The sequence below is a fragment of the Phalacrocorax carbo genome, chromosome 1 (genome assembly GCF_963921805.1).
Source record: "Phalacrocorax carbo chromosome 1, bPhaCar2.1, whole genome shotgun sequence".
NCBI classification, from domain to species: Eukaryota; Metazoa; Chordata; class Aves; order Suliformes; family Phalacrocoracidae; genus Phalacrocorax; species Phalacrocorax carbo.
Genome location: NC_087513.1, coordinates 132,424,579 through 132,434,806, shown reverse-complemented (window position 1 = coordinate 132,434,806; position 10,228 = coordinate 132,424,579). Strand labels below are relative to the sequence as shown.

The window sequence follows — 10,228 nt, the reverse complement described above, 5'->3', positions numbered from 1 at the left end:
GAGAAGTACTTTCTTACCGCAGTTGAAGGTACCGCAGATCATCCTTAGTGATATCATTAAGGACAGCACTTAGTGTATAATCTTCTTCAGCAAACTAAAAGGCAAATTTATTCCTAAATTAATACCCCTTCCTTGAAACCAACCTGCTAATTATGGCTCCAATGACCTTGGTTTTTAAAAAGCAATTTGTTTCGGTTTAAAAATTTTTTTTTACCCTCTTAATTGCATCCATGTCTGCTCCTTGATGTTTAAGCCAGTTCATGAGCTCAGGGTCTGCATTCTCTCTAGAAGTTGCTGCAGACCATTGGGAGTCTTTAATGGAAAACAAAAGTATATGTTAATACACTTCAAAACTAGGGCAAAAGTGATGGGTTTGCAACTACTGAAGCTTAAAATAGGTGTTCTTTTAAGTTACCCTGAGCCAAATCAAATAAACACACCATCCAACGTATGTGTGCAACTGTCAAAGTATGCGGTATCTCCTCATACCTTCGGGTTTAAGTTTTAAGCGAAGCAAACGTAACTCCTGAGTTTTTTGCTCCAAAGATTGTCGTAAGAGGGTCTGATACTCCTTCTCCTTCTGAACTAGGTTTTCCAAAAGCCTGTCAGCATGAGAGAGATCAAACACAACCATACTGAGAATGTCTAGCTGAAAAAAATATTTATCATTTTTAACAACTACCAAAAGACAGAGATGCTCAAGAGATACTCTCTGCGGTAACATATTTTATGGCTTGCAGATTTCATTTTGATTGTCTGAGACTCAGCTTGGTGGCACTTTAGGGCTTTCATTTTTGCAGAATTTAGTAAATAGCTGCAAATTCTCTTCCTATTGTTTTGCAGCCTCCCTGGGCAGAGTTGCTGCCTTTATATTGTAATTTACTGCTCCACAGTATAACCCTGATGTTTTACCATGGGCTTCCTGATCACAGATTTACATCACATCCACAAAGAAGAATGGGACCTTCTGCCGTTAACATGCTGGCAGCGGCCTATGGCTGTGACCCCTGGGAAACAGGAGAGGGGCTCTGCCGAGCTCTGCCTGTGCTAGTTAGCAGGCAGCCTGTCCCGTGGGCCAGGACACAGCTGCCCTGGCCCTTCCTTGCAGAAACAGCTTTCAGGACACTGCCGCTGGGTCAGGTGGCACCCAAGGAGCCAAGAAAGTAGGGAGGAAACCAGCACAGTTGCACAAGCCTAATTACTTAACAGGAGACATCCAACGTGACAGTCTGCAATTAAAAAATGAATCACACAGAAACAAAAGTTGTACTAAAGGCTGTGGAGCTGTCACACCAGTACTGCCAGCATAGTCAGAATCCATTCGTGTTCCTGGAAGGTCTGCTGCATCACAAGGCAGTCATACCCAGTGAGCAGCATTTATGTTACGTACGTATGTGTCACTGTAGAAGGCAACGGCTGAGAGCTTGTCAGAGGCCTGAGAATAAATCTGCACTCTATAGGAAGGTTACCTTAAGGTCTCTTGTTTAAGTCTGCCCAGCTCCAGGCTAAGATGCTGCTGAGCCTCATGTGACACCACAGAACTAAGGGTGCTGACTCCTGATGTGATGGCGGGATCCTCAGCCCCGTTTTGTTCAGTGGGCTGGTAACTCTCCTCCACGTCATCGCCGTCCTTGTCCCCAGTTTCTGATGCTGGCTCAAAGTGAGCTCGAAGCTCTGGTAAAATGAAACAGTGTAAGAATAAGAATCTTTTTGGACAAGTCTGTATTCAGAGGTACTACAGTTTGTTCTCTACTTCTGCGGGTGGGGGAGCTTCAGCTGAGGCGGTGGGCTGCTTGCACAGCATGCTTTCGCACAATACTGAGCAGGGGAGTAGCAAAGCCTTAGGTGAGCTGGACCACAGATTCTCTGGCATCAGTTCTAAAATATGAGGGCACTGTAGTAGCATGGCTCTAGCGTACCAGTAGAGGAAGGTACCTGTAGGTTACAGCTATGGAGATGACAAATACATTTGTGATTAACTGACTAATATAGTTAATAAAATGTATTCACGAGAATGCCTTGAAAGCTTGCTTTCTCTTAGGAAAAAAAAAACACAAAAACCAAAACTGAAACAACCAAAAAAGTTGTTGTTTTTCCCCTAATGCCCTGGACAAAAAAGTTTACAAAGCCTTCCTCTTTTTCAGGTAGTGTTTCTATCCCCAGTTCTCTCAGAACTTGCTGCAGGTGGCCACTCTTCCCACCAAAGAATAGCTGGCATTCTTCTCCTACAAAGTCCTAAAAAATGTGGCCGATTTGGCTTGAAAGCCAAAGCACCGTGGGACTGAAAGGGCTCACCATCACTAAGTGTTCTCAGCACAGTCTCATGCTGGAAGGCGTGCTCAGCACTTCTAAGAGGAGTTCTATGTTCCAAAACTACTTGCAAATTTCCAACTTAGACTTACTTATTTCTAGGCAGTTCTTAGTCATTTATCCTCCTTCTCAGTGGTGGTGTTTTTCCTACTATCCACCTGTAGGCCAAAATCATACCCTGCCTTGTATCGACACACTCCCTTCTCTGCCTCTGTCCTACAGCTCAGTAATCATGTCTCAGAACACATCGCCAGCCCTGTGCAGTGTTACCCACCTCGGACTGATTTAATAAAATGTTGCACAGAGTAATTTTCTTTCTTACTAGAAAAGCTCCACCTTGGACTGAATTTAATTTGGCTTTTTTTGTCATGATTGAACCATGCTGGCAGTGCAGAACCACTGGTTGTCTCCTCGTTATGTGCTTTCGTACCACAAGTACAGCATTAATCCTCCAGATCAACCTTTCTTCCTGTACAACATTCTGACCCTGTGCCTTTGGTGTAGTGGCACATGGGATGCAGTTAATGGCATGCTGGCAGATGAAACATCTAAACCGTTCCATTTGCTAGAACTCTTTGATATGTGAACAGCTCTTCTTTCTTTTTTTTTCTTTTTTTTTTTAAATATTATTTTCAGCTGCTTTGATTTACCTGGAATAAGAATAGTGACTGCTGCTTGGACTGCACGGCGAATTATGTTATCCATTGCAAACATCCAATGGGGCCTTATTAAATGATTTCTTAATACTTTGTTCACCTGTAAGTAAATAAATAAGCGAGTAAACGTAGCAGCAAACAATGTTTGCTTACACGTCAGGAAAGAGAATCTTGTTTTTCAATAGTCAGATGAAGTTTTATGAGGTAACAACCACATGAGTCACTAAAACCCTCCTACCTTTCAAAGTCTACACAACAGATTTAAGCTAGAGCTTTCAGACCGTGACATTTAAGCCCCTCTATAGTAAAAGGAGTGGTGGAAGAGCAAACAAACGTAGGATCCAGAACAAACATCAGAGGCTTGCGCTGAGTGCACGGGCAGCCCTTCAAGCACTGCCACCCTTGGCTTCGAGGCCTACCACCTGGGAGTGCCCACCTGAAGCTCACCGAGGCTCCAACACATCAGGGCTCTGTGTCCAGCCCCGTGCACCCCTCTGAAGAACTTGTCTAGTGCCTGTGGCTACACCCCAGGCTTCCTCCTAGAGCAAGAGAACTTCCAGCACTGGTGATCTGCAGGTCACCAGGCAAAACCTGACCTTCAGATGCCTTTAGTCTTTTCCTAGTCTTCCAATCGCTCAGTCACCAGGGCTTTCTCTGCTCCATACTACCCACATCCTCCCACGTTCCCCAGCAAGCACAGGAGCTTCTGAGGAACTGGGGAAGAAAACGCTGTTCAGCATGAGCAGGGTAAGAAGGAAGATGGGTGAGGAAGAGTGGAGAAGCTGTCCAGGAAGAATTCCTCTCCTCCTGTGTTAGACAAGGGACTCACCGCATCCTGAAATCCAAACAGCACCAGATGAATCTGATTGATGGAAGTGCTGTCAAAGTCCAAATCCATTTTCAGTTTGGATATGGTAGAAGCCATCACTCTCTGCTCAGGAGAGTGTATGAAGTCCCTTAAAATCCCAATAATTTGCTTGATGTGGGCCACCGAAAGCTGCGGTTCTTCAGAGCTCTGGAGAAAAGATAATAGACATATATCAGGCAAACCCCAGCGTCATTTAAACATCTAATAAGTAGCACAAGTATTTTTAGGGTTACAGTTTATAGCTTTGCCCATGTATATTTCACACTGATGCACAGAAATCACAGAACTCTGGTTTCTGCAAAGCCTTTATTTGCTACCTTTTTCTAACTAAACATTTTAATAGTAATTCCTATTTTCCAAAAAATAAATTAAGTCTACTGCTACTGTGACTGTCACAAAAGGAAGAGGGTCCAGATAATATCTACATATTTCTGCAATGTACTGCAGAGGGCAGCCCTCCTCCATAGAAACAGCAGAGTGAGTCAATAAGAGCCACAAATTTTTTAGACGCTATCCTTTCAATAAGCTGAACCTGGACTTCTATCTAATCTAATAGATAGAAGATTAAACAGAAGATTATGTAAAGATACTTCTTCTATCTGCATCTAATGCAGATGCTTGATTTCCTTAGACAAAAAAAAATGTTTATATATGCATTTATCGTAAGTCAGAAAAAGGTCTAGGATTACACAGTGCTAGGACCCAAGCGTTCATTCCATGATTTGCCATCCCTAACCCCTATGGGTGAAGCCATACAAGTGCCTGTAAGAACAACCACCTGTATAATTAAAAGGTAATGAGAGAAGTATTACAGAAATTATGGAAATGATTACAGCAGTTCTGCAAAACAGCTGGAGACTGAGGTAGGACTTGCTGTTACTAAATAATCCTCCTTTATCCTGGAAAGTATTTAGATCCCTGGTTATTTCTGACTAAGATCTCATGTATGAATTTCATCCTCCGTAAGTCTATAACCTATTTTGCAGTTTAAGCTCACAGCAGAAGTTTACCCCAATTACTTCCCCAGCCTGAGTTTGTGGGCCTTTCCCTTGGGCCCGTACAGCTCTACAGGAGCCCCGAGCCCCCGGGCTCTGGGGCAAGCCCATCCGCACCGTTAGGCAGTTTGCAGGGGAAGTGAGCCCAGGGGGAGAAGCAAACCCCTGCGCTGTGTGGAGCCAGCTGCCCACGCTGGGCTCCGCTGGAGCTGCCCCAGGAGCAGCAAGGCCCTGAACAGTGGTGCTGCAAGTGTCTTTGTACCGAGAGCAGTGGCTGGCCGGGGATGCCGCAAGAAGGGTCAAGAGGCTCCCCTTTATGTGAATGCAGTCCAGGTGGAAAACCATAGCTTTGATAAGACTGGATAACGTCAGTGGCACATTCGAAGCAGACATTAAGAAGAAAAGGGTAAGCAATCAACTCTGTTACTGGTGTGTGGCAGTGCTTGGCTATGGGGTAACCGAATGTAGGATTTTTTTTTTTGCTCCACTTTAGAGTCACCTTCCCTCTCAACCCTTCCCTCTACAGAAAATCTACCTTAGCTTTTTTTAAGATTCATGTACTGTGTTCTTGGCACCTAGTTTACATATGTTTTGAATTAAAAGTCGTTAATCAGTTCTCTATCCTTAAAGCAAACAATACCTATTACTACCTCGTGTTCCATTTCCATGTCCTTAAAAGTTAATATAACGCACAACATCCAAACCACCCAACCAACCAATCTCAGCCCCCCAACCCCACATCAAATGCCCCAAACCTCCCCCTTCAAAAAACCAAGAGCCCAGCAGCAGGCAGAAGGTGGCATTTGCTATCCATTTGGACAACAGCAAACAGCTCACACAGTTACTGGTCTCAGAGATTGAAGATCTTCAGAAGGAACAATCCAAGCACCTTTGTTTATTAGTTTTCAGAAAAAGAGTGATACGACCTAGGCTTGTCATTTTCCTTCTGACATGGGAAAAGGAGAGCTGAAGTGAAATTACCTGTGCAATACACTCCTGCAAGTTGGAAGCAACTTTATTCTGTTCTTCCTTAAGGATTTTATATAGGATCGCTCGGCGTTCACTGTCCTTCCGCAGCAGAAACAGACCAGAATCCTTATCCTCAATGGAAGGAGAGGTGCTCCTGTCCTCTGCTGAGCCCTCGTCAGGCACGCTGTGTCAGCAACCGGGCCACGCGCACAAGAGAGACCTCAGCATTAGCAACACGGCAGTACTGTCAGAAGGGAGTAGGGATACTTTGGAGGTTAAAAAGTGAGTTAAACCACAGCAGTGGATTGATCAGACAGTTAAACACGAATTCTGAGACAGAGATGGCTCAGATCCTCCGCTGGCGTTAACCAGGCTGGTTTCACCCCGCTAAGAAGCTGGCATTAATGCCACCCAGCACTGGTTCAGCTTTGGGGAGGAACACTGAAAACCCTGGACTGACATGACTATTCATTTTTTCTGGCCCCATACTGCAACATCCTTAGTTGAAAGTACTGCTTTGTGCTCTCTGATCAGCAGAACTATCTGCTGCCCCTTCCTACACTTTTGTCATGAGTACATGGAAGGGTCAACTCTTCTGCTAACTCCTGAATCCATACCCACTCAGTCAATAAGATGACTGACATTTATTCCCTGGGGAGGGAAAAGTATATAAATACATGGAAACCTTAAGGAGAAAGAATCGTTGTTCACTAATTAAATATAGACAATATTTCAATTAACTGGTAACTTGTCTATACAACTCGCTTGCTTAACACCTGCATATCTAGTTATTATGTGAAAAATTGCCCTCAGATAAAAAATAATGTGAATTAAATCTACATAATCCCTCATGGGTGTCAAGCGACAAGCAAACGCTTTACCTTAGTAAATGGGAAATGGGATGCTTTGTCTGAATCTCTGAAATGGATCTCTTTGGCCTTTCAAAAAACATGTCATGCTGTACATCAGAGTCTGGTGAGACAGAGCCGTGCTCACTGCTGCTACTGCCAGCCTGTTCTCCGTGGATCGGCAGCGGGAGGGACATGTTACGATTGTAATCTACGAACAGACATTGTAAAACATGTAACAAGGCAGGAAAGGGCAACATGCTTAAAACAGCCGTGATCATCATCAGTGATATCAAGACCTCATTTTGCAAAATGGCTGAGGGAGAGGTAACCTTGTTGATAGAAAGCAGCAATACAACTCAAAATCATTTTATGCATAAGCAATAAAAGGTGTGAACAAGCTAACCGTTGAACACAAAGACAGCAAAGCAGCTAGATTCTCATATGAAATGTCATTTTGTTACCCTCTTTCATGCACACACACACATACATATACCCATGCTCCCCCTTGCTTCTGGTCTCACACAAAGTGGTACAACTGGGTACAGAGCTGTTTAAAGAGCCTGAACAAAAGCAACAGGTTACAATCACTGCTCCCCCAGCCGTATCTCTAAGCAGAGAGCACTATTGCTACCTGCCCTCCTCACCTCTACCAAGCCCTATTAATGGACATATTTATTTGCTCCCTTTCCAACACCCGAGGCATCTGCCTTGCTTGGATGTTCCCTTGCCCTCAGTAAGGACTCTCTCAGCACTAGCCTGAAGAAAATCTCTTGTCCCTTTCCAATTCATCTTGAAAGTAAGACGAAATAAAAAAATAACCAATATTGAGAGCTTGCTATGATCCTGATTGCCAGTTTGCAGCTGTCTGATAGGAATGGTAAGAGGAAGAAGTTCTCAACTCAGAGTGCACACACCCATGAAGCTAAAACATCACAGAAGTTTTTGATGCTTGTCACTACAAATTATGCAGAGGTGGTGGAGGAAGAGAGCTAAAAGTTGTTCAGAAAGCTCTGACATACTCTGTGGTACACAACTGATGTTCAAATGGCTGAGGTAGAACAGTCACAGAAATGAAACGATACACGTCATCTTGTGAGAACTGGTTCAAGGCATCTGAGCAGCACAGAAAATTGAAAGTTGCTGTCCCAAGAGTAAGGGCTAAGATTTGCTCTGGGCTGCCTTTATTATTGGAAAGAAAAAAGGGATAGAGACAGGATGGAAAGATGGGGACAAAGCTGAGGAAATCGGCAGTGAGGGAAACGGAAGAGGGAGGAGACAGTGAACTGCTGCAGCCGAGATTTCTCCCCTTAGAATTCCATTCTTTCAGATGTTCCCTGCCGAGGGGGAAAAAGCTCAAAAAGGGGAGCAATTCAATTTTCATTGGGAGCGCGTGCATGTGTGTGTGCAGAGGAAGGATGCAGCAAGACCAATGCCTTTGTTTTGAAATGGACAGTTCCTTCAAACGCTTATTATTTATTTGGCAGGTCTATATTAAGATTTTTTATCTTCTCACTGAGAAAGCGGCTGATCTATTGAGGGGGGAAGAACACGCTAGGCAGATAAAACCAAACAACTCGCTAAACTGCTACTTCAGTACCTATGTGCTGAATTTCCAAGCTACATTCCAAGTTTGAAAATCATGACCCTTGTAGACCCAAACACCTAATAGACCACATTTTCAGGTGCCAAGCACCTACTCTATAAAACTCAGACCCTGAAGTGTATATAATTGTGAATCTAAAATGCAGGATTGCTTTGGAAATTCTTCACCAAATGCCATTTCTTCTAATCTTAATTTACTATAAATGAGGCATTTATTTTGGGGGAGAGGAAAAATGGGGTTTGGAGGTTTCAGCAAGCAAAACACAAAATAAGCAAGTCACCATATTTTGTGGGAATTGTTGAATTTAAATATGTCTAATTACAAATCACAGGCACTTTCAACAGTTGAGTTCCTGCTGCTTTCCTGGCACAAGAAACGTCCTTACTAAAAGAGAGTGCTTAATGATTCCAATCTTTTATATAACAGTTAATGATCACGTTGACTTGGATTTGGCTGATAATTCCTTACCTGAAGGCTTGAACGCAATTCTGCTTTTCTTGCCCTTGTTTACTTGTTTCATGAAGGAATCTCTGAGCAAATCAGATGCTGTAACACGTTTACTAGGATCAGGTTCAAAACAGAGCAAAATAAAGGCCCTTGTTTCAGCAGACAGTGATTCTGGAATTTCAGGATGAATCTTAAACATCCCAACCTGCAAGTAAAACACAGGTACAAATGATTTTTTTCAAATGATTTTACTAAACAATTGCAAGGAGACCATGGGCCAAAGCTTCCTCTCACACTCTCGCTGACTTGTGGAAAAGGAGTGATCCAGGTACCCACATAGAGCAGTGAAGTGACAAGGCTCTGATCCTCTTTTACTTCATTGTAAACATGGCGTGAATGTCCATGTGGTATTACACGAGTCTCAAGTTACGGATGTATCCAACCATCTACCTTCAGGCAATCTTGGGATTTGGACATTATTGATGCCAAGTGCTTCAAATGCTGCTTCTCCTACCAGCACTGAGAGCTGCAATCCCTCCAGCTATTGCATACGCTTCCCGTCACCACTGCCCAGTACCGTGTCTCTCCATTGCTGACTCCTCCAGCACATTTGTGCCCAGAAACAGGAATAACTTCTTCCTCTAGCACTGACTGCCTAAGGCCTGCACCTGTTCTGCTCCTGCCACTGCCAAATTTCCTTGTACGGACGCTCACAATGACCTTGCCAGACCCTGCCATCACCCCGGCACTCTGGCCAGACGTCTTCCCTAGCCTTTCAGTGTTATTGAACTGAAAATCACATAATGTCCAAACGTTTAAGACACACCCCCCCCCACTCTAAGTAATGAAAAATGTGCTTCTACAGCTTGCTCCCTAGTGATCTTTCCAGCTCCTTCACTGCCTTCTTCTTTCCTAATGCCAATCTGGCATAAATGTTTTGAAATGTGAATTGTGTAACACGTGTGCACTGTACGGCACATATCTGGCAAGATTATGGCTTGTAGTCTCAGCATCTTTACATAACAGGCTCTGCAGAAGAAGCAGAAAGATAGTGGCGTGGCCTCAAGGGAGATTGTAGCCCAGCAGTTAAACAAGTGCCAGCTGCTTGCTAAAATGAAGAGTTGTTTAAATAATCTCATTATACAGCTGTATTAACACCCTGTGGCACCACTGGACACTCACAATAGTGGTTCAGCTTCAGTGCAAGCTGAAGCAAAAAATGCTGAGCAGTCGTACTTCTGTTCAAATGATAGTGCAGAAGATAAAAAGCTAATAATGCATTAAGCCCTTCCGAACCATGACTCTAAGAACATTCAAAACTCAGTATTTCCTACATGTAATATTTTAATATATGCAACTTTAACCCCTGCAATTAAATTGATGTATTTAATAAATAAATTGAATAAGTAAATAAATCAATTGATGTTATGCCCTTTCGGCAGGATACAACATCCATGCATTTACCTTGCCTGAGTGTGTTTTCCTGATTTGTAAAATCCCACGCACATTTTGGACAGTGCTTTATAAAT

General features: G+C 43.4%; 1 protein-coding gene across 1 annotated transcript in view; it reads right to left on the bottom strand.

Annotated features, from left to right (window-relative positions):
* Positions 1-10,228, bottom strand: part of MAP3K15 (mitogen-activated protein kinase kinase kinase 15) — a 97,652-nt gene that overhangs the window by 1,438 nt on the left and 85,986 nt on the right. Inside the window, exons 20-28 of the mRNA XM_064474582.1 lie at positions 8,721-8,904; positions 6,680-6,857; positions 5,811-5,982; positions 3,796-3,981; positions 2,961-3,066; positions 1,470-1,674; positions 490-602; positions 215-312; positions 18-94 (exon numbers count right to left, since the gene is read on the bottom strand). Of these exons, the coding sequence (XP_064330652.1) occupies positions 18-94; positions 215-312; positions 490-602; positions 1,470-1,674; positions 2,961-3,066; positions 3,796-3,981; positions 5,811-5,982; positions 6,680-6,857; positions 8,721-8,904 (1,319 nt within the window). The remainder of the gene's footprint in view (positions 1-17; positions 95-214; positions 313-489; positions 603-1,469; positions 1,675-2,960; positions 3,067-3,795; positions 3,982-5,810; positions 5,983-6,679; positions 6,858-8,720; positions 8,905-10,228) is intronic.